Below are 25,015 nucleotides of genomic sequence, written 5' to 3' on the forward strand. Positions count from 1 at the left end.
GGAGAGATCTTCATGGATTCTACTCACGTGTATATGCATGAGGAAGAAATAAAATACTAAGCAAGCAATGTTTTCTGAATATCTTTTTTTATTACAGTTATTTGTTAGCTGCCTTGTTTATCAAGAGAAACTATGTCATAACCGAGTATTCATGTTCCATAATTGAGGAACACAGATCAGTGACAAAATTCCATGGGACTCAACCCAAAGAAATTCTTTACATTCCAAAATCCTTTTAGCCCCTGAAAGATACCAGCCTTCCTCATCTCTTCAAAATCTTTCATGGAATCTTAATTTCCATAGAAATCTGCATATGCCTTCTTTCTTGGTTCAGCCACAGCAAACTTACAGAAAGCTGCAACCCCCCAGGGATACAGTGAATATGCCAACAATAAGAAACTGCAGACGCTTAGCCAGAAGGCCTTGCATCTGAGGTTTCGTCAAAGCACTGGAAGTCATGGTAGTTCTCGATGCTAGCCTCAAACCCGACATCCTTCCTGATACCCTGAATATCTTCATATAACAAAATAAAGAAAACTATACTCTTGCCTGGTCTGAATCAATAAAGTACTAATGAACCTGCGTGTAACTTCTCTTCAGACTTTAATTCCAAAGAAACGAAATACTTTATGACTTACAGCACTTTGAATGTTTAATTAAATACTAATCATGATTTTATGGATTATACTATTTAGCTGAAGGAAATTTTTTGTTCTTTGTGAACAAAATTTAAAATATCCAGACCCTCACTTATCCATTTAGTATCTACACATAAATTACGGAATAAATCTCTCTTCATGTAACTGGAACCAGAGTTATAGTTCAGAAATAGATCTCAGCTACTAAAAAAATAGTGTAGATCTGTACCAAACAACAATTTATTCTATGGCCTCTAGACCCCTTGTTCCTCCTCTCTTCCCTTGGCCCAGCAGTCTCCTGGCCATTCCATTGATTACAGTCTTGACTAAAGACAGTGTGGTAGGCAGAATATGGCCCCACAGATCCCAAGTCCTAATTCCTGAACCTGGAATATATCAGGAGAAGGTGCAGATGTGAATAAATCAAGAGCCCCGAAATAGGAGATTATCCTGGATTATCTGGGTGGGCCCAATCTAATCTCATGGGTTCTTAAAATCAGAACCTTTCCCAATTGAGTTCAAAGAGAAGGGGAGAAGTGATTATGGTCGAATGGGCAGAGATGCAACATTGATAGCTTTGAAGATAAAGGAAAAAGGCTTTGCCACATCCAAGGATCAGAGGACGTGGCAGCCTCAACAGCTGGAAATGGCAAAGAAACAGATTGTCCCCTAGAACCTTCATTAAGGAACAGTCCAACCGACACCTTGATTTCAGCTGGGTAAGACTTGTGTCAAATTTCTGAGATTTGTGTTGTCTTAAGCCACTAAGGTTGTGGTATTTGTTGCAGCAGCAACGAAAAACTAACACAGGTAGGCAGATACTAAAAATAACTAAAACTTGTCAATCTGTGTCTCTGACAAGTATTTCCTAACAGGGTTTTCATTTTCACACGGGTTAAAAGGAAAAGAATACATATGTAATGGCTTATGACCTAACAGTATACATATGGAAAAAGATCTTTAAATGGTGGAAAAACTGGAACAGTATATAAAAATTTATTTAACTAATTTCATGAATCATAATTGATGGTGGTAGTATTAGAATTGTTATTCTAAGACTGTTGTGTTTATAATGCTGGAATAAGGCCAATAAGTGATTTTGGGTCTTTTATCATCAGGTTCTTCCACACATGAACTGTAAGGAAAAGAAAGGGATCCAGGGGGATGTGTAGATTCAAGGAGACTTTTCAAGATATACCAAAACAATTTTTACACAGGCAAGACTATTAGTCTAGAGGTGCACACTTAGGTGATAAAACCTTAGGGGTACCTGGGTGGCTCAATCAGTTAAGCGTTGGACTCTTCCTTTGGGCTCAGGTCATGATCTCACGGTTCATGGGTTCGAGCCCTGTCTCAGACTCCATGCTGCCAGTGTGGAGCCTGCTTGGAATTCTCTCTCTCTCTCTCTCTCTCTCTCTCTCTCTCAAAATAACTAAAAAAAAAAAAAAAAAAAAAAAAAAGGCTCAAAGAGACACAGGGAAGTACAACACAAGTCAGTAGTTATTTTTGGAGAAAGGGACGGGACTATGACTTGGTTGGGAAACACACAGGGGCTCTTGGGATGACAAGGAACATTCTATTTCTTGACCATGGTGGTGGTTATGATGTGTTCACCATACACATATAAGGCATATATTTTTGTGCATGATTTTCCATATTTGTTGTACTTTACAATTAAAATATTTTCACAATCAAAATATTTTTAAAATTTTACCATAAGCGATACAGGAGCGATATAGAATCCTATCCTCTAACCAATACAAGTCAATAATATCTGTTCTTCTCAAGACAGGACAGGAGCAGAAATGAGCAAAGTATGATTCCAAATGATAAATATTTGCCTGGATTCTAATACCTCATTGTAAAAGTCATCCCCCAAAATTATAATGAACATAATTTTTATCTAATTTTACCAAGATTATTGGTTAGGAAAAACAAAAAACAAGCCTGAAATACCTAACAGAGGAGACAGGTTAGCCTTGGAAGTTGCCACTGACTGTTCAAGCTGGCAAATGATATTCTACTGCTAACCATGATATTCTTTTTCTCTTATCTATTCATTTTGAGAGAGAGGGTGTGTGTGTCTGTGTGCACATGCACAGGGGAGACACAGAGAGAGAGGGAGGGAGAAAATCCCAGGCAGGCTCCTGACGTCAGCACAGAGCCAGACTCGTTAGAGCGGGGCTCCAACCCATGAACTGTGAGATCACGACCTAAGCCCAAACCAAGAGTCGGATGCTTACCCAACTGAGCCACCTAGGTGCCCCTAAACAAGATACTCTTATGTCATTAATTCCACCAACAGTACATACCTTAGGAAAACGACACAAATAAAAACTTATGAGCTGGGCTGTTTAGTTTTTACTCTAACTACCGAAGTGTATATGAAACTCTCCCAACAAGTACAAGAGTTCTGATAAATGTAAGAGATTTAATTACTATTCTCAAAGTACTAGTCACAACTTACCTCTCTTAACTCTCCAATTCTCCGAAGTGCTTTATCCTGACTCTGACTTAATATACCCTTCAATTTAAAAAGAAAAAAAAAGTTGGCTCAAACAACTGCATGACATACTAATGAAAAGCAAGTAGAAAAAGAGCACAAATCATTGAACTTTATCTTTAACATCCTTTACACTGGGACTATGCAACCACAGTTCTCTACCGCCACTTAGTGGTAGAATTACATACATCTAGAAATAAAAATCCATAGACAATTCATAGATACACAAGCAAGGTACCCACAGACTGGAGGAATAAGATGAACTTTTGAATATGAATTTATGAAATATTAATAATACAATGGATTAAAACAGAGCTACCCCTCATGTCAAAAGACCCCCATGTTCAAGAAAACATTAACAAACTAAAAACTCTATTTGTAATACCCTGATTTCCACATTTGTTATGGACAATGAGAACACTGAATCAGCAATAAATAATTGGTATTATCATTCTGAACTGATTATACTCCAGATCAAAGCCAGAAAATTTAATGTTGTGCTTAATGGAGATTATTATTTATAGCAGATTAAATATTTTACAATAATGCACATGGGGAAATTAATTAGTGTCTTTAGATGGGACAAAATGCTAAACTGTTTATAAAATAACTTTTACTGTAAAACATAAGACTATATTTTTGGTGCATGACTTTCTGTATCTGTTATATTTTACCATTAAAAGACATTAAAATGTTTATCGTGATACAGCAGAGATAAAAAATGCTATCCCCTAACAAAAATAAGCCTATATTCTCCATCCTTCTCAAGACAGGACAGAAACAGAAATTAATACAGCATGATTCCAAATGATAAATATTTATACATCTTATCACAACAAACTGATGGTACCGTTTGAAGTGGAATGGATACTTCCCCTTAGCTCTGACCTGTGAATTATCACCTGGGATACCTGGTGGGAAATGTCTAGCCACAGAACAGGGTGACACAGTGGGGCTGAGGTGCGCCACCCAGAAGAGCTTCCTCTCTCCACATACTTAACCAAGAGCTTTACAAGCAGCAGCCTCAGGAAAAAACAGAGAAGATGCTTGTGTTTGGACCTTGATATAATGATAAGGAACAAAGATGTCTGCAGATATTTCAAAAATAGAAGGGAAAGCTTTGAAGGCTGTATGTCTCTACCACTAAAAACCAAGATGTGACTTGCAAATTGAGACACCAGAAAGCATGTTTGAAAGAGGCAAACACGCCTTAAATCCGAACCTCTTACACACCGCAGGGGATCCACAATTCAAAAAAGCCCATCCCGACCAGAGGTAAAAATCTCTGGAATTTCTCATTCGCTCCCTTTATTAAAACAACGGGGTGCCTGGGTGGCTCAGCTGGTTAAGCGTGACTCTTGGTTTCAGCTCAGGTCATGATCTCAGGTCAGTTAGTGAGTTCGAACCCTGGAGAGTGATTCTCTCTCCCTCTCTCTGCTCCTCTTGTGCTCTCTTTCTCTTTCAAAATAAATAAATAAACTTAAAAAAAAAATACTTGGGTCACATGGAGAATTATTAAAAGTGAGGGTCAGAACTATCTTGCTATAAGACTCTAATTTTTTTTTTTTAATTTTTTTTTTTTCAACGTTTATTTATTTTTGGGACAGAGAGAGACAGAGCATGAACGGGGGAGGGGCAGAGAGAGAGGGAGACACAGAATCGGAAACAGGCTCCAGGCTCTGAGCCATCAGCCCAGAGCCCGACGCGGGGCTCGAACTCACGGACCGCGAGATCGTGACCTGAGCTGAAGTCGGATGCTTAACCGACTGCACCACCCAGGCGCCCCAAGACTCTAATTTTTAAATAATGTATGAATCAATATCACAGCCAAGATATCACTTACTTGGAGCTTCTTCTTCTCTCTCTGAAGAGTCTGATAAGCTATAACAAACTAAAATAAAGAACAAGTCACCAATAATATCAGTCATTCCTAAATAAACGAGTTATTTTATTTTATTTTTTTATTCTTTTATTTTTTTATTTTTTAATAAATGAGTTATTTTAAATACTGCTAACGCATCTCTTTATGAAAGTCAAAAATACACAAATCAGGAGAATCCTTTTATAGATCATTCAACCTAATTAGATGCATATAGCGTACAGTCAAAATTAACAAATGAAATGTATTTCTAAAAAATAAAATATAACTTGACTGTATAAAGATATTAAATCTGTACTCGATTCCACCTCAGGCACATACACCTTTAAATCTCAGTACCCAATTATGATCAGAGCCAACTTGCCTAAAGGCACGAGGCTACTCAAACTGTAGCCACAAACCAGTACCATCAGCAACAGCATCCCCTGGGAGCTTGCTTAGGAGGAGAAATTCTTGGGTCCCACGCCACACTAACTGAATGAGGCTGGAGTTGGGGGTGAGGGGAGGGATATGTGTTTATTTAGCAAGCTCACCGGGCGGTTTTTTTGCTTTGGGCTATTATAGACCACGTAATTCATCTCTAAAAGACTCTGATTATAGGAACTGTGACGAGGGTTGGGTAAAAATCTGAAGAAAGGGACTCGTAACCAGTAGATGAAAACTGGTAATTTAGGTTCTGAAGAGATGCTTCACCATTTAACCTAATTAAATAGGATATTTAAACATTCTACACAACCTGATGAAATTATACACTAACAAATCTCTTAAACCTAGAGATTACATAGCCCTATTCGTCTGAAAAATAAGCACACGGCTCCCATGGATTATTTGGACCCTATTTCAGAAGTACCAGAGGGCTCTGAAGAGACAGGCTGCAGCTTGAGGAGGAAGCACTCCCCTACTCCGCGCCCTGCCATTCTCCTTGGAAGGTTGCTGTGTGCCCCTCAACGCATCTACTGACGCCTTGAGTTAAGAGGCAGGAAGTCACGGAAGGGGAGTCCATGCAATAAAGAATTAAAAAAAAAAAAACAATCTGCCTGAGACCACAATCATCCTCCTCTTACTACCCTAAAATAGGTATTCTTATTCCCGGATAGGAAAACGGTGCTCAACAAGCGGGGAGTAGGAGAGGTGGGAAGAGTAAGCCAACAATGAGATGTCACTTACGGCACGATCTTATCCTGGTCACCTACAATGGCAAGGAAAGACGGACATGAAGACTATGTGCTCTTTTCATCCCTAAGAAGCCGCATGACTCTACCTGAGGTGGCACAGAAGGGTGGAAACAACCAGAAAGACCTAAGGTCTGTCAGCTGCTACCTGTGTGACTTTAAGCACATTTTCTTCATCTCCACGAGCCTCTCAACCCCATTCTACTAAATGAAGCTACTTAATATCTACTTCACAGAGAAGGTGCAAAATTCAATGGCACCGGAAACTTAAAATGCATAGTGTCTTGCATACTTTCATACTAATTACACTGCTGCCCCAGCTTTAAACTTAGAAGCAACAGGCAAGTTAGTAAAAATAACATAAGTCTATACAACAAATAATTCAGGACAATTATTAACTTGGACAGAAATGAATAACAATAAATTTATGGGAAAAAGCTGCCTGATTCCACAAGTACCTCATGAAACAGATGGCTTTAATGCTATTTACATGTCTAGCTTCCAGCGAGCTGAGAGAGTTTAGCCTAATAATTCCTTCCTATTTTGTCAGCACTTTGTAGTTTTATTTATTTATTTTTTTATTTTATTTTTTTTTTTTTTAGCACTTTGTAGTTTTAAAAAGATATTTTACATATTTCGTCTAGGGGTTTCTGTTTTTATGTTTGGCTGCAAGGGTAAAACTAAGCATACTACAGCCATGATCGAAAATGGCAGTTATGGCTAACATTATATACGGACCTTGAACCTTATTATTCATCAATTAAAGTTAACTATAGTGCTGAGTTAACTGGTAAGGCAATAAAACATTATGCACTGTCTAAAGAAAAAAATTCCATGGGCAACTCGCCCCAGAAAGGCTTTCCTAAGGAAGAAGAGTTTTCACTGCACAGGACAGGGAGGGAAACTAATACAACCCAGCCCAAAGGGAAGAGCGGAAAAAAGATGGAATGGGACTGCTTCCTTCCTCTCTTAGACCACACAGACAGTGCCATCCTCAAGGGATTTAGCAATTAAAGATTCATCTGAGGTGAAGTTTAAATGCAGGTATAATGAGAGTGAACCAAATGTGTCAGAAAATCGGACCACCTAAAACATAATTAGGGTAAGCAGCGATGGAAGTCTGGTCGGCAGAAGAGGTAACTTCGGAAGCACAGCAGTTAGAAGATGAACAAGAAAAGGGGATGTGAGGAGGCAAGATGATGCACTCTGCACTGGGGGCACTGGGGGGGGGTGCAAGCAATGTTGGGGAGAGGGGCTGGGGGAGAAGAGGGGCACAGAAGGTGCAAACCGGAAATGATCTCCAAAATTTGACTAACGGTCTTGCCAAAGGGGTTCTGTACACCTGAAAATCTTTAGATAATGCCAGAGACTAGCCATGATAATCAGCGGATATGGGGAATCAATGGTTTAGCCAACCACAAGAGTAAAAGCCATTCAGTAATATGAACTAGACAGAGAACAAGAGGGAAATTTTTCGTATTGGCAAAAAAAAAAAAAAAAAAAAAAAATTATGCTCCTACCTCGGAACATTTTCCTTTGTAGCTATTCAACCTTCGTTCCATTTTTCGCAAGCACTGAATCAACTGTTCCTTGTTGAGACTGTCTAAGTTAGGGAGTGAGTCTTCTGGTTCACTCTCCATATCAGAGGATGGATCAAAGGTGGCCGCAGAAAAGTCCAGGTCAAATCGATTCAGGGACTCTCTGGAAGACGTTCGTACCAAAGACTCTTTAGAAGAAGATCTGAACAGAGACTCCTTTAGTGGACTTCGAAACAAAGACTCCACTGAAGGTACCCGGAGCTGGAGCTTCTGTGCAAAAGACTGCGTGTCACCTGACTGCAACCAAAACCCGACAAAATATGTGGTTAAAATGCACATTTAGACTTCTAGTATTCCCTATCACCACCAACACCAGTAACCTATTAAAAGCTCTAACAAATGCAATTCACATTCCTGACATTTTGCATAACACACTGTTTTCTGGAAAACAAGAGACACCTGGTTATTTCTGAAAAAGCACTGGACTTGGAGTCAGAGGGCTGGGATACAGGTCCCAGGTCCGTCACCAAGCAGTGGAACGACCTTCACTCAGTCACTTCCCTTCAGTTTGCACATCTGTAAAAAAGGAGGATGCCATGCTTTCCCAGCCGACCTCCCCGGTGTGCCGTGAACGTCCGTCCACTCAACTAGAAGATCCTCGGAAGCAGTGATGTCTGTATCACCAGTATACACACCCAGTGCCTAAAAGGGGGGTATATATGTTGTGAAGTGTGTGGCTAGAATCAAGTGGGCTTTACCTTGAGTCTCCATGAGGTGCTGATTCCTGATTGCCCTCTTTAACACAAGAGGGGACTGGGGGAAGGGGGAGGGGAATGCTTAGTGAGCCCACTCTGTTCACTAAGAGAATGCCAGGCAGGGTTGACTAGTGACATCCAGCTCGGCGTAATTACCGTTCTGTCTACTGAGAATAAAAATGAGCATTAAAAAGTCACGGAGGACGACTCAAAAATCTGAGCTAGAATCCCTCCGCACAAATCAGTAAGTCTGATGTTAGAAACAGTAATAAGCAAGAGCTGTTCTCTTAATTTGAATGATGTGTTAATGTGAATAGTAACAACGAAAAATAACATAACATAATTCAACAAAAATGCTCCAAACTGCATTGTTTTGTTCAGGGGACAGCAGTATTTAACAGGTGTTTCCTAGGAACTCATTCTCATTAGTGTGCCACAGGGTCCCCTGCTAGATCTCAGCAATGCCAGGAATGAATGCCCACGAAAGACAGAGGCCATGTGTGGGCAAAAATTACAGGAAAATAAAAATATTCTCTTTAGTATACAATTTAAAAAAGCAAACCAGGAAAACTTTACTCATGGATGCTAGAGACTTAGTATCAGTACTAGGCAAGGCGGGAGTGAGGGGAGATAACATGCCCCTCCCCCTTCACGTGCACAGAGATTTCTCACAGGTGATTTATAATAGTAAAAACCGGAAACCCAAATGTACACCCACTAGAGGATACGTCATGTACATTACAGTATATGAAAAGAGGTTCAAGACATACTATTAAATGGAAAAACACCAAGTTAGAAAATAATACGCACACTGTGAACTCGTTTTGATTTAAAGCAATTACAGGTACTTTTCCATATGCAGTATATGTATTTACACAAACACCCTTCTATCATAATGTGCAAGTTTACCTTTATGGGGGGTGGAGGGATGGAGAAAGTCTTAAGGGAGAGGAGGGACCCTCATGCTCAAAACCTTTTAAGAACTGCTTTACTGGGGCGCCTGGGTGGCGCAGTCGGTTAAGCGTCCGACTTCAGCCAGGTCACGATCTCGCGGTCCGGGAGTTCGAGCCCCGCGTCGGGCTCTGGGCTGATGGCTCAGAGCCTGGAGCCTGTTTCTGATTCTGTGTCTCCCTCTCTCTCTGCCCCTCCCCTGTTCATGCTCTGTCTCTCCCTGTCCCAAAAATAAATAAACGTTGAAAAAAAAAAAAACATTTAAAAAAAAAAAAAAGAACTGCTTTACTGATACTCCACGACCAGCCACTTCTGACCTATGCAAAAAGTGCTTTTCACTTCACACAGACGGTGAGTTGCCCTAGGACAGACAAGTGAAGCAAGTTCGAATTACACTAGAAACAGTTGTTGTCTTAGGGTCAGCCAGAAGCTAAAGAACAATGTCAAAGACACGTCTTCGCAGAAGCTGATAAACCTGGTAACAGCCACCCCGGCACATTTGGAAGTGACACATTTAAGTGTAGTGATTCGGCCTGTGGACTATCGAATTAGGGTGCCTAAGTTCAAATCCTGGTTCCCCCAGTATGTTCGACATGACCTTGACCAAATTACTTAACTTCACTAGTCTTCTTTCTTCCTCCTTAAAATGGGGATGACAAAAATAATTATATGACGATGATGATAATACTACCCACCTCAGATGGATGCCACAAGCACTGAGTTAATACATGCAAAGTGCTTACAATGTAGCAAATACTCAATATACATTAATAATCATTACAATCATTAGAGAAAGGAGACTAAAATAAAAGACAAACTTACAAATGAGAATGTCATACACAAGCTTCTGTGGCAGACCCTTTCATATGATGCAGTAGCTAAGAGCATAGGCTATGAAACCAGACCTCTTGGGCCCAAGTCTTAGCTCTGCCATTACTGGCACTATGACCTTGGGCAAGCTACCTGACCTTTGGTGCTTCTGCTTCCTCATATGTAAAATGCACTCATCGCACAGGGTAGTTGTGAAGGGTAATAAGTCAATACATGCACAGTACTTCAAGGTAAGACTGGCTTAAGGTAAACAATAAATACTGGCTACCACCTGGTATCTAATCTTCCTGTTTTTCTTTTTACCAGGACCCAGTTTTGTTCAAGTAAGTAATACTCACCTTCCCAAACACAAATTAAAGCCACATGAGACACCACCACCCATCCACCAGAATGGCTAAAATTAAAACTATGGAAAATACCAAGTATTGGTAAGGATATGGAGTAGTCCACTTTGGAAAACTACTTGTCAGTATTTACTAAAACCAAATACAAGTACATAACCTGAATCAGCAATTTCATTACTAAGAATGGACTCAGTGGAAATGTGTATGTATGTTCAGCAAAAGATAAACTAGAAAGTTTACAGCAATCTTATTCAAAATAGCCCCAGGGGCGCCTGGGTGACTCAGTCGGTTAAGCACCCGACTTCGGCTCAGGTCATGATCTCGCAGTCCGTGGGTTTGAGCCCCGCATCGGGCTCTGTGCTGACAGCTCGGAGCCTGGAGCCTGCTTCGGATTCCGTGTCTCCTTTTATCTCTGCCCCTCCCCAACTTGTGCTCTGTCTCTGTCTCTCAGAAATAAATAAATGTAAAAAAAAAAAAAAAATAGTCCCAAACCTGAAGCTACTGTTGATGCCTATCAATAACCGAATGGATAGATTGCAGTCTGTTCACCAACGGAATACTAGACAGCAGTGAGAATGACTTACAGCCACAACAATATAGACGAATCTCATAAAGAATTGAGCAAAAGAAGACAGACGAAAGAATACTCATTTTTATTCCATTTACATAAAGTTCAAAAACAGAAAATTAACCTAGACGTCAGGATAGTCGTTATCCTTGGGAGTCAGAGCAGGGAATGGAAGCGACACTGGTAATTTCTGTGTCTTGATTTGGAGCATTGGCTACAAAGGTGTGCTTGATGTGTAAGCATTCAGAAAGCTGTATACGGTGTATATCATACTTTTCTGTATACATTATATTGCGATATATTTCAGTTAAAGGGGTTTTTCTAATTAGCTTTTCCCAGACCCTGTTTCATCTAGGAGGGAGCCAGGAGACTAAGTTCAGCCAATAAGGCACGATACATGGAAATCTATACAATGGAACCTTCTAGGAGACAGATTATTTTCTTCATAAAAAGGAATATGCCTTTTGTCTTTGCCTTGAGTCTTTCCTTCTGTCTAGAATGAAGATGCAACTCTTGGAGGGCAGCTTGTAGTTGTGAGGGTGAAAGGCAGTGGTAAAGGATGTGGGGGGACAAGAAGCTAACTGGAGAAGGGCCCTTAAAGACTGTTTATCCTCAAGCTTTCTGATATGTGAAAAAATACACTCCCACTGGTGCCAAATGTTGTCAGGTTTCTGATATCAAAGACATTCACGGATTTAGAATTCATTTTTGAAAAAAACTGATGGGGGGGTAGGGAAGGAGAAATGTATACGCCAAAATAAGTGAACATATCAGAGTTACTTTTAATTCCTTTCTGTCTCCCCCGTTTGACCCCGTTTTCAATCCCTCCTTTTTATTCCCCCAACACTATTCTTATTCAGAACCTTATCCTCTATAAGCTGGATACCAGCAGCAGTCTTCCATTCCCCTGCCTCTAATCTCTTACCCTAATCTGCCCTGTCACACTGTCACCAGAATTGTCTTCCTAAAACATCATTTAGATCATTTCATTCCAATTCTTAAACTGGATTCCCATTTAATATAAGGTTCAAGATCCTGAGCTTATATTCAAGGTTCCCATCTCCCAAGACCCATTTCTCTATAAACTCACCCCTCCATGTACCAAAAACCTGAGTCACAACAGGCAACTTCCCGCCCCCTTAACAAACGCATCAGTGTGTGCCTCTGTACCACTGCCCATAATTTCCCTGCATACGAAAATCCAGACATCCTGCAAAACTCAGCTCAGATGTCCGCTTTTCCAGGAAACCTCAGATCTCACTCATCAGAAACAACCTTTCTTTATGGCCTAAGCTTTTACCAGAACCATTCCTGGAGCACTGACTGCATTCTGACTCACCATTAGTTACTTACATACTGGTGTAACAACCAGCTGAGTTGTTTATGCCCCAAAATAACTACGGTCACTTACAGCACAGTGACTAAGAACACAGACTCTGAACCGAATTCCCTGATTTGAATCCCAGTTTCACCACTTACTAGTTTTAAGACCTCTATGTTTTAATTTTCTCATGTGTAAAATGGAAATAACAACAGTCCTGCCCAGTAGGATTGTTATGAGAATTAAATAAATGAAAACATTTCAAATGGTGTGCTATATGCAGTAAGCACTAAGTTTTCCTGCCATTATATCTGCTACATACATACCCTCACCTCTAAATATGCTCATTTTTTTTAAATTTTTTTCTACATTTATTTATTTTTGAGAGACAGAGAGAGACAGCATGAGCAGGGGAGGGGCGGAGAGAGACGGAGACACAGAATCAGAAGAAGGTTCCAGGCTCCGAGCTGTCAGCACAGAGCCCGACGTGGGGCTCAAACCCACGAACCGTGAGATCGTGACCTGAGCCGAAGTCAGACGCTTAACCGACTGAGCCACCCAGGCGCCCCTAAATATGCTCATTTAGAAAAGAATCCATATTCTCTATCTCTGTCTCCTTGCCACAATGCTTTCCATAAAGTAGGTACTTAGTACACATTTGTTCAGTTAGGCCTTAATCTGGCAATATGATAATGATGATCCAATAAGAGATATTTAAACATTCCATGCTTGGTCAAAAGGATATGTAACAAATACATCATTTTATATATACAGTATATGTTATTCTAGAAATCATCAAAACATATTAGTACACAATCAATAACAGTCAAAAAGAAAAAGAAAGAAAAACATACATCCACAAAAAGATTTCTACAATAATGCTCGTAGTAATTCTATTCATAATAGTTGAAAACTGGAAACGGCCCAGGTGTCCATTAACAGGTAATAAACTGTTCAAAGGGATTCTACACAGCAATAAAAAGGGACAAACTACTGATAACCACAACAACATGGATGAAATTCCAAAAACACTGCGGTGAGTGACAGAAGCATTCTACAAGAGAGTACGTACCACATACGTGAGGCTACTATATAAAGTCCTAAAACAAGCAAAACTAGTCCCCCGCGGTTTGGTGGGAAAAAATTTTAAGAGATTGCCTTTAGGAGGAAGAAGAACCATAAAGGAACTTTCTGGGGTCTTGATAATGTTCTGTAATCTCTGCATGGGATTAACATATGGCTTCAGCATACACATTTGTTAAAACTCGGGTCGATGCACACTTGAGGTCTGTACATTTCACTTTATGTAAAATTTACCTCAAAAAAGAAAACACAACTCCTAGAAGAAAAAGGCAGTAAGCTCTTTGATATCAGTCTTAGCAGTATGTTTTTTGGACCAGTCTCATTAGGCAAGGATAACAAAAGCTAAAATAAACAAATGGGATTACATCGAACTAAAAGGCTTTTTTTGCACAGTGAAGGAAACCATCAACAAAATGAAAAGGCAACCTACTGAATGGGAAAAGGTACCTGCAAATCATACATTTGATAAGGCACTAACATCCAAAATACATAAAGAACTTACACAACATAAAAAAAATTTTTTTAACGGGCATAGGACTTGAATAGACATTTTTCCAAAGGAGACAAGCAGATGGCCAACGGGCCTGGGAAAAGAACATCACTAACCATCAAGGAATTGCAAACCAAAAGCACAATGAGACAGCACCTCACAGTGGTCAGATCGGCTATTATCACAAAGACAAAGAACAGCAAGTGTTGGTGAGGATGTAGGGAAAGGGAACCCTTGTACACTGCTGGTGGGAACGTAAACTGGTGTGGCCACGATGGAAACCAGTATGGAGGTCATCAAAAAATTAAAAATAGAACTACCATACAATCCAGCAATTCCCCTTCTGGGGACTGATGTGCAAAAAAGAACGGAAACACAAACTCCAGGAGAAGTATGCATCCTCACGTTCACTGCATTATCTACACAAGCCAAGATATGGAAGCAACCCAAGTGTCCTTCAACAGCTGAATGGATAAAGAAAATGTGATGTATAGACAGAACAGACACAGACACAGACACAGAGATAGAGATTATAAGAATATTATAGGAACATATATATAAAAATATTACTTGGGGCACCTGGGTGGCTCAGTCAGCGAAGCGTCAGACTCTTGATTTCCGCTCAGGTCATGATCTCAAGATTCGTGAGATAGAGCCCCACATTGGGCTCTGCACCATCAGCACAGAGCCCGCTTGGGATTCTCTCTCTTCCTCTCTCTCTCTGTCCCTCCCCACTGGCGTGCACAAGCATGTGTGCTCACTCTCTCTCTCAAAATAGATACATTTTTTTAAAAAAGAATATTACTTAGCCATGTAAAAAGAGTGAAATCTTGCCATTTGTGACATGGATGGACCTAGAGGGTACTATTCTAGGTGAGATAAGTCAAAGAACGTCAAATGCCATATGATTTCACTGATATATAAAATTTAAAAAAATAAAACAAACAAAACAATACAGTTGCATAGATACAGGAAACAAACTATCGGTTACATGAAGAGGGAGGGGTTTGGGGAAGAAGGAAAAATAGGTGAAGAGAATTAATAAGTACAAACTTCCAGTTGTAAAAGAAAGAAGTCAGAGGGATGTAATGTACAGCATAGGGAACCCAGTCATTAATACTGTAATAATTCTGCATGGCGACAGATTCTGGTAACTAGACTAATCATGGGGATCATTTCCTAATGTACAAAAATATCAAATCACTATGATGTATACCTGAAACTAAGGAGGTATCATATGTCAATTATACTTCAATCTAAAAAAAAAAAAAAAACTAGGGAGATAACTACCTTTTAACCAGACAAATTAACTAAAAAATTAGTAAAGTAAATTTTCATCGTGATTCATTACTACAAAACCTCTAGGCTGTGTGTCCTTAGTAGCTATATATGTAATTATACCACTAATTAAACCTCTGAAACTAGTCAGTTTCATAGTAAGGTCCTTTAAAATTTGATTTAACTTGTATTTTTAAGAATTAATTCTTACATGTGGTATTTCCATTCCTCTCTCCTCAAAGTAATTATAATACTTAAAAAAAATACAAGTAATGAACTCTGGTTAATGATACACATGCTAAAACATTAAAGGGAAGGATATCATGACCCACAACTTACTCTGAAATGCCATTAAGAAAGTAAAATTGGAGGGGCGCCTGAGTGGCTCAGTCGGTTGAGCGTCCCACTTTGGCTCAGGTCATGACCTCATGGCTCACGAGTTCGAGCCCCGCATCGGGCTCTGTGCCGACGGCTCAGAGCCTGGAGCCTGCTTCAGATTCTGTGTCTCCCTCTCCCTCTGCCCCTCCCCTGCCTGCGCTTCTCTCTCTCTCTCTCAAAAAATAAATAAACGTTTAAAAAATTAAAAAATAAATAAGTAATTTTTAAAAGTAAAAATGGATTGAGGGGCAGACAGAAGAATGTAGACACAGACAGACTGGTGATAAAGCAAACACAGTAAAGTACCAATGACAGAATCTAGGTGGTAGGTATACAGATGCTCACTTGAAAGTTCTAGTTCTCTGTATGTTTGAAGTTTTTCACAATATACTGTGTGGAAAAGAAAAAAGGAGCAAATGCTTATTAAATCATTATACTGGGTGCCACAAGCAACTGAAATACGTAGGATGTTCAACGCAGTAACGGGGGGGGAATCACCGGCAGCTGTATGAACTCTCGGGCTTGCTTTATGCCGTCTCTTCTCCCTTGGCGTCAACTCTCTGATCTCCTGCTGCTGTCAAGATACCCAATCACAGGAAGCATTCCACCCCCTTGGAGGATATGCATCATTCCCAATTTGCTAACAACAGCCAACAACCAACTAATCAGAAACGTGTTTAAAAATAAAGACTTCTGAGTAAGGGCATCTGCTTGTGATTAAGAATTCAATGAGATCATATATATAAAATGTTTAACGATGTCTGACACATAGTAAACACTCAATAACTACTACTTTATTATTTTTGAGAAAAATATTTGTATTTTTTTAAGAAAGTTCCAAGCCTTTGGTGGGCTTACTTCCTGAGTATCACCCATGTTCATTCTTCACCTTCATTAAACCTTAAATTTCTCCTGAATGTGTTAGAAAGCTGGTTCTCATTCATTCTAGTTTTTGCATTTACAACAGTATTTAGCCTTTTTGAACTATTCTGTAAGAGAGGAAAATACGCGTTCTAAATAATAGTCTTAAATAATATTCACTAAAGACCACTGGATCTGTCCAGAACCACTTAGACCAGTGCCTCCAAATATTTTACCCCTACTTCATGGCATTTCTAGATAATGATGTATTTGTAGAGGACTGGAAGAGTTTAACTAGGAAGGCTGAGCAAAGCCAGAGCCAGAAGCCCAGGGACTTGGACTATGCCCAGAACCTGACCGGCTCCCCCCAAAAGGAACAAAGTTCTCAGCTCATAGAATCTGTTCACGGAGTTTGCGAAGCTATAATCTGGATCTGTGCTAGACAATACTTTAGAATGTTTAGTCTACACAATTTAGTTCATAAATCATCTAGCTCCTAAATTGTCTACATATATGCTCCAGGTTCACAGATTAGAAATGTTTCTGCCCTACATTAGAGACTGCTAAGAATAGCCAGGTTAATGATAACATCATCCCTAGAGCCAAAGTAAACGAATGTTCATGTCAGACATTGCTGTCATAATGACGTTTTTAATGAATTTTTTTTCTTTTGTTTTCGGAAAGAATCAAAAGAATGTCACTTGTGCTGCACCCCCCAAGTAACTTTTTTAAATCAAAGATAACACAAGTGCTCTAGTAGTAAAACACTCTGCATTAGAGCAAACTTTAAAAGAAATCCCATTTCGTCCATATCCCCCCCTTCCAAATTATGTAATTCAATATGTCTTTCAATATAAACTATCCATAATATTTTACAAGCATAAAGTCATATTCCTTTTTTTCAAAAAGTTTTCTCTTCACTGCCACTAATTTTTTAAATGAGTAACAACGTCGTATTACATGACTGGTGTATATACATGCATGATTTTTATTTAAAACTGTTTCCAAGAAAGCATCAACACACTTGGATTTACCATACATATACATATTATATCAAATGTTTGGACATCACTCTTTCAATAGGAAGTCAAATGCTAATAATATAGATTGACCAACACTCTGAAATGACTTGCTATTTTTTAAAAATAACAGTAGTAACAGACCTGAGGAGTGGTTGGTTCACTTCCATTAACACTGTCAGGAGATTTCGTGGCTTGGATAGATGCATTCTAAGAAAAACAAAGAAGTATCATAAAGAAAAGGAACAGAAAAAACTGTTAAGAACAAACGCCAAGCACCAAGACCCATTAGATACATTTATCAAACACAATTAGTTCATTTATTAGAATGTTTTCATGCAAGGCAAAACTAGTACGGTGAGTATTTAGAAAATTTATTTTGCTATAATATATGTAACTAAATAGCAAAGATTAGTATGTTGAAAATTTCATTTTAAGCTAATCACATACCTCTCCCCATTATAAGGTCCCTAGCTTTTTCCCCCATGACAAAATTAACATCAGGGATTCAATTAGCAAAACTCATTCAAATAGACAACTATCCAGAAAAAGCAATGTCAAGTGTTCCCTACGATAAAATAATACTCAAAGTTACTTGGGCTAAGGCCTCAAAAACATCTTTGCTACAAGAGATGGAAATGCCTCATTCATCTGAAGCCAGCAGTCTAAATGAAATTGTTATGGCAATTTTCAGAAAAACCTGTCATTAAAAATATCTTCTTCCACATATGAAAGCTTTTTGTTTGGTTCTGTTGCTATGACAAATGCTCCAAATTAAGCGACATTCTCCTGATTACATCAGCCTGGCATAGGTTCCATGATAATGAAGGAGATTCTCTGAGATTCAAAATTCTGTACTGCATTTGTAATACACTGACCAAAATTAGAGCCTTAAAAGCAGCTCATGATAAAATAACTTCTAAGTTTTAAACAAAGCGTTAGAGCAAATCCTAGCCACTATGTTTCAGTAACTTGGTAGATTTTTAAATAAGACATTTCCTGTACATTTCTACAGCTGACCAAGGAAAGGTCAAATAATGAATATTCTTTTTTTTAATGTTTATTTATTTTTGAGGGTGGGTGCAGAGAGAGAGGAAGAGAGAGAATCCCCCCGATGCAGGGCTCGATCCCTCGAGCCATGAGATCATGACCTGAGCCGAGATCAAGAGTCAGACGCCCAACCAACAGAGCCACCCAGGGACCCCTGAGTATTCTTGAATATCAGTGGAGATGGCACTCAGCTTTGCAGGTGTTCTCAATTTTCTGAACTGTACTCCCATTAGGTATTTGGTACTAAGAAATTACTAATTTTTAGGTGTGATCAATGTACTGTGTTATATATTTTTAGTCATTATCTTTCAGAAACATACACCAAAACATTTAGATGGAATAAGGTTTCTGAAATTTGCTTCAAATAACCCAACAGGGATGGGGACAGGGGAAGGGAGGTGTGCATGTGTGGGAGGGTGGTTAGACAAGTGTGGGGGTATGATAATAAAATAAGAGAGCCATGAGCCATTAACTGATGCTACTGGGTACTGGGCATGCGGGGTGGGATTCTTTTGCCACCGTTACTACTATTTCCACTTTTGTAACACGTTTGGATTTTCCCCTAGAACAACTGATACACCTTCTCCCTCTAATATAAAAAGACTTATCAAATTTTATCAGTCCAAGACATCTCCCTTAGGGTTATATTAGGGAGAAAAGTTGGGAGAACGTAACTCTTATCTTCCTATTCTCTACCATTTCAAAGAATTACAAGCTGTATACATGGCTATATTTGTGTGGCGTGACCATTAATGCTTTCTGGCCCTAAAGATATACTACATTACACACTACAAAATAAAAAACATACTTTATAGAGTTCAAGAAGTCTCTCAATCCCTATATTGAAAATTAAGATCGTTAAACTGCAGAGAAAGGAAATGAAATGGTTCCATAAAACATTTCAGTCAGGGGGCGCCTGGGTGGCGCAGTCGGTTAAGCGTCCGACTTCAGCCAGGTCACGATCTCGCAGTCCGTGAGTTCGAGCCCCGCGTCAGGCTCTGGGCTGATGGCTCAGAGCCTGGAGCCTGTTTCCGATTCTGTGTCTCCCTCTCTCTCTGCCCCTCCCCCGTTCATGCTCTGTCTCTCTCTGTCCCAAAAATAAATAAACGCTGAAAAAAAAAATTTAAAAAAATAAAAAAAAAAAAAAAACATTTCAGTCAGGATGAAGAGTGGCAAGAGAGTCTATATTCTATTTTAAGTAAATTACTTGACACATGATTGTGGTCCATACAAAAAGCTATTCTATAACTGACCTATCACACTATCGGACAAACATTACCTAACGTTTAAAAACTTTCCCTCTCTGCAAATATATTTCAATACGTGTATTACATCACATATTTAAATAGACACAGCTAAGGAAAGCATTGCCATGTTACCCTGTACGTTTAAATTAGGAATCGGTAGAAGCAAAATTAAAGATTTGTCACTACTTGTAACACCTTCACTTTTGCCCAGCAAATTCTCATTTACTTTTCAACTTTCAAACGCAGCATCTTTCATGAAGTTTCATATGGCTTGCCTGAGCGCTAACACATTTCCCATCCCTGTTATTTTCTTCTAGGAAGGCTTGATTCCTTTGTATTCTAAGTGTTTGTCTCTAGACTAAACTATAAATGCTCCGAGGGCAGGAGCCCTGCGTGTCCATCTTGGTGCCCAGGACTAGTGGTAGAGGCTTAGTATATGCTTTTGCCTGACTGGTGGTAGAGGCTTAGTATATGCTTGTCAAATCCTTATGCAGTTACTTCCTTCAGTATAAAAAAGCTTCTGAAGTCCTTCTCCCAGAGAGAAGCCAAAAGAACCAGCTCAACGCATGTCAATACTCAGCTGTCACCAGTACTTTCTCCCGGAGGCAATTCTTAGATAACAGAAAAATTCTTCTAATCTAAAGTGCATTTAATTTAAAAGCACACACAGTTCCCTGCCAGATTTGTCTTCAATTATGTTTTGTTCTCTCTTTCAACAACTATTTTTTTGACTGCTGAGCACTAAGGATACAGTGATTTTTAGAATTTGGGGTCATTTTCAAAAATCTGAATGAAGGAAAAATCAATAGCTGGTGAACTCAAAAGTAGGCCCTCACTAAATTTGTGTTCCATTTGTACTTTGTTATAGGTTATGCCGTGATTTCCCTTTGTTGCACAGAGAGAAGTTTTTATCTGGACAAAATTTAAATAAGATAAATGAAGACTTTTAGTCTACTTAAGGTATTTTTAAATAATTACAACTTTATTTTATAAACATATAAAATACATATATTTCAAAGGCATCAGCATTTTTTACAATAGAATAGGTACTTAAATTACTTTTATGTATATGGAAGTAGGCCTAGGAGGGGATCTTCTTTTTTTTTAAGTCTCTGTTACTATTACATAAAATATAGAGTAATATCATTTTATGTTTTTAAAGTAAATTAGTGGGGTGTCTGTTAAGTGTCTGACTCTTAGATCTCAGCTCAGGTCTTGATCTCAGCATCATGAGTTTGAGCCTCGCGTGGAGTCTACTTAAAAAAAAAAATTTTTTTTTAATAAAATAAATTGGTAGGTTAACTTAGATTCCTGTCTGCCTCTCAAACCAGTTTTGAAAATAGTGAGGTATTACTTGTAGCCAGAACCAAGGAGAGACCCTTGGCCCTGAGATCCAAGCTAGGGCATCACTAGAACTCTCAGCTGTTTTCTTTTCTTTTTTTTTTTTTTTTTTTTTTTTTTTTTTTAATTTTTCAACGTTTATTTATTTTTGGGACAGAGAGAGACAGAGCATGAACGGGGGAGGGGCAGAGAGAGAGGGAGACACAGAATCGGAAACAGGCTCCAGGCTCTGAGCCATCAGCCCAGAGCCCGACGCGGGGCTCGAACTCACGGACCGCGAGATCGTGACCTGGCTGAAGTCGGACGCCCAACCGACTGCGCCACCCAGGCGCCCCTTCTTTTCTAAAACCAAGTTCAGAATGTGATTTAGCATTGCTACTGACCACATGCACACCAAGTCCTTCCTGGCTGCATGGATTAAGTACAGAAATGTTCTAGTTTCATCACCAGCTACTTAATAAATTAAACCAATTCTCCTCGTTTAAAAAAAACCTCAATCCCTTAGGGCACCTGGGTAGCTCAGTCGGTAAAGCATCCGACTTTGATTTCAGCTCAGGTCATGATCTCATGGTTCGTGAGTTGGAGCCCCGCATCGGGCTCTGTGCTGACAGTGCGGAGTCTGCTTGGGATTCTCTGTCTCTGTCTCTGTCTCTCTCTCTCTACCCCTCCCCGTTTGCTGGCTCTCTCTCAAAAATAAACACTAAAAAAAAATAAAAAAAAAAAAAAGGAAAACCTCAATCCCAATTAGTGTCCAATGCAACACAAAAAGCTTTCCTTACTGGGCAATCAAAGATCTCTAAGTTTTAATTTCCTAACTTAAGAACTTAAGATACATATGAAAACAGTCCACTTTCTCAAAGTGAAGTTACATGCAGGATTCAAAATTATATGAATTCAGTCAATTGAAACATAATGAGATTAATTACTTCCTTTCAGATGTTTTATAGAAAACTGGTACTCTCCCCAAATAAGATGCAATTATTTGTTACAGTAGAATCCACCCACCTACTCAATGTTGTTCAATTACGGATTTATGAACAATGCATTGTTTTTCTCAGTGAGTCATAGCTCAAAATATTCTTGGCCTCCTGCCAAAAGTAGAACAGCGATTTCTAGCAATACATACCATTTTTAGTTAATGAGCAAACATTCCCCAGAGAGAAAACTTAGAGTTTAGACCAAGTTCGCCACATTAATGAAAACAGTGTTATTTTGCTGCTGTTAAAAAGCTGCCAGAAAACACACCAGCCGTCAGAATTCAGCAGTTTACTCTGATTTTTTAGAGCAGGGTTAGCAACAGGGCACTGAAGATGCTTGGAGGGACAGTGAGCGACAAGCAGCAGGAGATGTGCTTCTAGAATTACCAAATTCCTTTGCTTCCCCACAGGGGGAATGCAGAAAGCGGTGGAAGGACTCACCACACTGTCAGTCTGTGTTTTAGGCTGCTTGGAGGGATCCAAAGCAAAGATAGTATACTCAGAGAGAAAAGCAGGCTCTGCTATCATCCCGGCTAGCAGCTGTCTCATTCAGTGTAATAAGCAGAGGCACAAAAACAAAACACATCATGAAAAACGAATCATGAGGGCGTGTCGCAAAGTGTCCTCGCCACGCCGCACGTGCACCACCACCACGGCTACCATCTCCCCACCCGCAGAAATAGCAAGTTGCCAGAAAGCTCAGCAATGGAGGGGACTTGAGCTCCCTGGAATCTCAACTTGCTTCCTGGCGCACAAATGACATGGGCGACAGCCACCACAGCGCACAGCGTGTCCGCCAACTCGGTGTAAGAGTCCACACCGATAAGAACCACACACGGTAAAGAACACAAAGCCTTCATAGAACAAATGTTGACCGGGGTCACACATTCAACAAGAGAGCACTGAGATTGGGGGCAGGACAAAACACAGAAAATGTTAAATAATTGTTTATTTTGTGCTTAGAAACTTAAATATGTACAGAAGGAACTTTTGAAACTGACATTTATATAATGAGTCTTCAGGACAAATCCTATTACACTAATTCTTTTAGTATACTAAGATCTACTAAGATCTACTTGAGCTTAGCCAAAAGGCTGAGAAGCGATCATCATACGAATTCTTTTAATATGTATTCTCTTCTGTCCTTCAGTTTCTGTCACAAGCTGTACACTATACACCAGAATATGAATGATCATGAATTAGATTAGAAGAAATTATAATTAAAATGAACTTTGAAATGTAAAACTGGTGAACTCTGAATAATCTCTGTGGATGTCACAGTTTACCAATGGCAATTCCCTCATTTTGCCGGTGTACCATAGTTATACAAGATGTTATCTTTGGGAGAAAATGGGTAAAGGGTACAACAGGGCCTCCCTAAAAAAAATTTTGTAACCTCCTGCGAATCTATGTTTATCTCAAAAACTAAATCAATTTTTAAAAACCCAAATCTTTTGCAACATCAACTCAGCAGTTAATGTATATTATTATTATATACTATATATAATAAAGGAATTAACAGAAAATAAATGTCTGCACAGGCTGAAGAACTTAGACTTTTCATCTCAGTACTACAGCGTTATAGATACTGAGTAGAGCCTCCACTAACTCTCTTCATCTGGTCCTAAAAATTGAGTATTAGTGGTGTACTAAAATATACTAGATGCCTGTTTGGCTCTGGGTACTCATCTTATTCAAGTTTCTATTCTTGCTGAAAATCTGAATTCTCCTGGGAACTCAGAAAGGTCATCCTTGGAATGGATGTGATTTTAAGTTAAAGGCTATACAAATTCACTCTTCTTAGGCTCCCAAGATTAATGTTTGAAACGAAGTCACTCTGGCCCACACAACAAAATAACTTAAAATTTCAGGGGCGCCTGGTGGCTCAGTCGGTTAAGTGTCCGACTTCAGCTCAGGTCATGATCTCTCAGTCTGTGAGTTCGAGCCCCACATCGGGCTCTGCGCTGACAGCTCAGAGTCTGGAGCCTGCTTCGGACCCTATGTCTCCCTCTCTCTCTGCCCCATCCCTGCTCATGTTCTCTCTTCCTCTTTCAAAATTGAATAAATGTTAAAAAAAATTTTTTTTAATTATTTTTTCACAGTTAAGCAAGCTCTACCAAAATAACAACAGCATTCTTCACAGAACTAGGACAAACAATCCTAAAATATGTATGGAACCAGAAAAGACCCCGAATAGCCAAAGTAATCCTGAAAAAGAAAACCAAAGCTGGAGACATCATAGTCGTGGACTTCCAGACGCATTACAAAGCTGTAATCATCAAGACAGTATGGTACTGGCACAAAAAACAGACACTCAGACCAATGGAACAGAATAGAGAACCCGGAAATGGACCCACAAACGTATGGCCAACTAATGTTTGACAAAGCAGGAAAGAATAGCCAATGGAATAAAGACAGTCTCGTCAGCAAGTGGTGCTGGGAAAACTGGACAGCGACATGCAGAAGAATGAACCTGGACCACTTTCTTACACCAGACACAAAAATAAACTCAAAATGGATAAAAGACCTAAACGTAAGACAGGAAGCCATCAAAATCCTAGAGGAGAAAGCAAGCAAAAACCTCTTTGACCCTGGCCACAGCAAGTTATTCAACACATCTCTGGAGGCAAGAGAAACAAAAGTAAAACTGAACTACTGGGGCATCAAGATAAAAAGCTTCTGCACAATGAAGGAAACAATCAGCAAAACTAAAAGGCAACTGACAGAATAGGAGAAGATACTTGCAAATGACATATCAGATAAAAGGTTAGTATCCAAAATCTATAAAGAT

At 39.3% G+C, this 25,015-nt stretch overlaps 1 protein-coding gene across 15 annotated transcripts in view; it reads right to left on the minus strand.

The window, feature by feature from the left end:
• GOLGA4 (golgin A4) overlaps positions 1-25,015 on the minus strand; it is a 128,541-nt gene that overhangs the window by 78,576 nt on the left and 24,950 nt on the right. For 6 of the 15 annotated variants that reach the window (XM_045436578.1, XM_045436581.1, XM_045436590.1 and 3 more), the window contains 5 exons: positions 22,666-22,764; positions 17,754-17,819; positions 7,713-8,027; positions 4,985-5,032; positions 3,106-3,162 (listed from right to left, as the gene is read on the minus strand). In XM_045436578.1, the coding sequence (XP_045292534.1) occupies positions 3,106-3,162; positions 4,985-5,032; positions 7,713-8,027; positions 17,754-17,819; positions 22,666-22,764 (585 nt within the window). The remainder of the gene's footprint in view (positions 1-3,105; positions 3,163-4,984; positions 5,033-7,712; positions 8,028-17,753; positions 17,820-22,665; positions 22,765-25,015) is intronic. The other 9 variants (XM_045436582.1, XM_045436588.1, XM_045436583.1 and 6 more) reach the window with 2 other exon arrangements.

The sequence above is a fragment of the Leopardus geoffroyi genome, chromosome C2 (assembly GCF_018350155.1).
Source record: "Leopardus geoffroyi isolate Oge1 chromosome C2, O.geoffroyi_Oge1_pat1.0, whole genome shotgun sequence".
NCBI lineage: Eukaryota > Metazoa > Chordata > Mammalia > Carnivora > Felidae > Leopardus > Leopardus geoffroyi.